The sequence below is a fragment of the Priapulus caudatus genome, unplaced genomic scaffold (assembly GCF_000485595.1).
Source record: "Priapulus caudatus unplaced genomic scaffold, Priapulus_caudatus-5.0.1 Scaffold4910, whole genome shotgun sequence".
NCBI classification, from domain to species: Eukaryota; Metazoa; Priapulida; class Priapulimorpha; order Priapulimorphida; family Priapulidae; genus Priapulus; species Priapulus caudatus.
In genome coordinates, this window is record NW_014581971.1 from 5,743 (window position 1) to 9,028 (window position 3,286).

The 3,286-nt window shown below is 36.9% G+C and overlaps 1 protein-coding gene across 1 annotated transcript; it reads right to left on the minus strand.

Annotated features, from left to right (window-relative positions):
- Positions 1 to 298: 298 nt before the first annotated feature.
- LOC106819880 (carboxypeptidase B-like) lies at positions 299 to 2,968 on the minus strand (the record flags this gene model as incomplete). Its single annotated transcript, XM_014824456.1, has 5 exons — positions 299 to 984; positions 1,556 to 1,640; positions 2,073 to 2,275; positions 2,518 to 2,605; positions 2,858 to 2,968. Coding segments are annotated over 5 exons (678 nt in total), but the record flags the coding sequence as incomplete, so codon positions are not given.
- Positions 2,969 to 3,286: the final 318 nt, after the last annotated feature.

Genomic DNA, 3,286 nt, shown 5'->3' on the forward strand with positions numbered 1-3,286 from the left:
CTCACAAATTATTTATTATTACTCACAATTTTGAAGCTACTTTTAATTATATTACTTCAATTTCTTTTAATTTTAACTTTGATAATGCGTGAACCGTGTGTCCCAGAACAATCTGGTTGTACTTTTCCATGTAAAATTATAAATGAAGAGAGCAGGTATTAACTCTGGCAATTCATCTAGGTGTTTAGTGGTGAAAGTTTGCGTCAACGATTTTCACAACAAGTACATCAGAGTCATAGCTACAAATATGAGAACATTCTGTGTTAAATGTGATTCAAAGGAAACGTTTATTTTGTCATAAAAAAAAACCAAGAATATATTCCATGATTAACTGCGTTATGAACATTAATTTACTAATGCCCAATTACGGGACAACTACCTTAGATATATGTGAAACCATTGCGACAAAAATGAGATTTTCTAGAGAAGTTAGGTCATTGTTTTAGTTCTTATGTATATGAAACGCGTGAAATATTTTTATCGCTGACAATGAAATAAACGAATACGGCATTAGATATTTCGACGAAGAGCTGACAAAGTTGCTAAGTGAACAATATATCAAATTCAGTGGAAAACGTCCTAGTAATACAGTGGCCATTATCAGTTAATTGACGCCGTGCTATTTATTATTTCTTTAGCTTTCCCTATGATATGTATCCCGCGATCGCACCAAAATTATCACATTATCTATACGTCAATATCATTTAGTATTCTTTTATATGCTCCCAATGTACCAGGGTCGTCACTGGGATTGGATATATGCAAGCAATCTCACCAAACCCCAATTACTATTCTATGCAAACTCTAAAATGATCTGACTTGCGATAACCTTAATAGCTTCCCATGTTTCTTCAGACGTCGGTTCAATCTGATCTTCTGGGAGCAGAAAACCGTAGTAGCCAGTATCACGTAACTCCACAGTGTAAACGTACTTCACTTTTGGCACGCCCTTAGCCCAGTCGCGCGATGTCCCGGAAGATTCATCTGCAATGACATTATTATGAGTAGAGCTTTACTCGTAAATAAAAGATACAGGCAAATTTATAGTTAGTTATGCACATAAAACCTTACGCGCAGTTTCATTATGTTATATATTCATCAGTATAACGATTACTCACGATCGTCTATGCAAATGAAGAGAATCAGTTGATATGCAGTTAATAAGATAAAATTTCTAAAGCCCACCGTGAGATAACTTTCAATTTTTCAAAAAGCCAAATTTTCCCATGAAGTAAATACATTTAGCTTAAAGCCAGCTTGCATCCACGTATTGCATCATGCGCAATTGAAAAACGAGTTCATGCCTTTACAATAGACATCTGAGGAAATCAAATACAGTTAACCAAAAAATTTTCATTAGCCCAAAATATCGTGGAACATTGCGTAATGGTTTGTCTACATACACAAGACATTAGCGGACGATCCGACTTCGTACCCTGTACCATGTATTGCCGTCAATGCATTTGTTGCCCTCACCCCTAAGTCATACTAAAAAATACAATAAATTACTACAAATAGAAGCATAGGATATCGGGAAATTGATGTGTACACGTACACAGAACATTTGCTGCTGATCCTACGGTGTATTCCGTTCCATACATCGATGTCAAAGTGTCTGTTGCCTTCACAGCAAGGTTATACTGTGAATAAAATCAGGCATATGAAAGCCAAATAGATCAGTGAATAGGGAACACCACGATGCTGACTGAATGAGTCTGTGTTTATGTATAAATGAATTGATTCCGATACGCGAAATCTAATAACGGCAGATATTATCCTTGCGCATGGCGAGAGTATTGTTGTTAACGTACGCTCACAGATCTTTTGCAGCTTTATCTATAAATATGTAACGTTTCAGAATTGCCGTGAGTTGCGATTTCTTCTTACAACGGGTTGGGGTAAAGCTTTAGGACAACAGCTAGACTTTATGTCGGCAACACATCATTGTATCAGGAGTGTATGATATAGACTAAATTATATAGAGAATATTATATAGACTACAGTCTATATTATACACTCTTGATTGTATTAGCGGCTTTTGGAATGGTTCGGCGATAGTGTAATTAAAGTACCAAATCATCGTAGTCCGACGGTAGTTCTGAGGTGTAGCCCCACGGAGTAAGCCATAGCTGCGAGTACGAGTGCATAGTGATGAAAGCTTTCATATCGTTGGCTAGAGGCAGTACGTAATCACGTAAATTCCTCGTCTCGATCTCGGAAGCTGGCGTTGTGCCAGCAAAAGTACTAGAGCAGGGATCACTGCTGGCACCGATCTCTAAAATAGAACGGAAAGCAAACGTTTGCAATAAGATTTCGACGAATACATCGGTAAAACACTTTGAAATAAATAATGAACATTAATTGGAAAGGAAATTCGATTAATGTGCGTCTGAATAAAGACATGTATTAACGAGAAAGAAATTCTCTAGGACAATGTTTTCGCGTATGACGCCAATTCATCACGATACAAAGCTAAAAAAACATTACCAAAATTCATTGTCCTAGAGTAATAATTACCCATCCACTTGAAATCGAAGTTTCGATTGACATCCGCACCATAGCAGCCATTAATTGGCCCAGACCGAGATTTCCGCCACATCCGATCCTGTTTTAAAGAAAACAAAAACACTAAATCTTCTGATGCACGGACTCCCGTAACATTAGGAGTACATGAATAGAGAGATCCCTCTATTCTAGTGCTGCCGCTAACATTCATTGAGACGAATATCACAGTGCGCAGTAGTGAGATGAATGTTGACCACGTTCACGATATTGCAGTCACGACGTTGCAAATGATTGCATGATAAAAGATTAAGATTAAACGATTGAAAGACTAAATGTTGATTTTAATAATTACGTGTGTGTGAGAGTATTCATATCCATCTGGGTTGACGACAGGCAAGATGTGCCACTCAATCTGATCCACAAAGTTCTGAACTTGCGAGTCCTCTGCATACTTGGTCAACAGCTGCGTAACACGTATAAAGTGAACGGTTTTCTTATTATAGATGTACCGCCCCTTTACAGTTTGCATCTGATAAATAATGATTCCGTGCTCGTTATATCTAACGAATATAATAAAAATAATACATAATAACGTACACATGCGGAAAACACTTCACGGCAGTTATTACTGAAGTTACAACTGCCCATTAGTAACCTAAGTGTACGATTTACTCCAATAATGACAATTAAAGAAATCCCAAACTACAATCTTCAATAAGTTACCTAAACATTAATTTTATTACAGCCTTCCGGAGATGGATTTTGGAAACTAATAAATTCA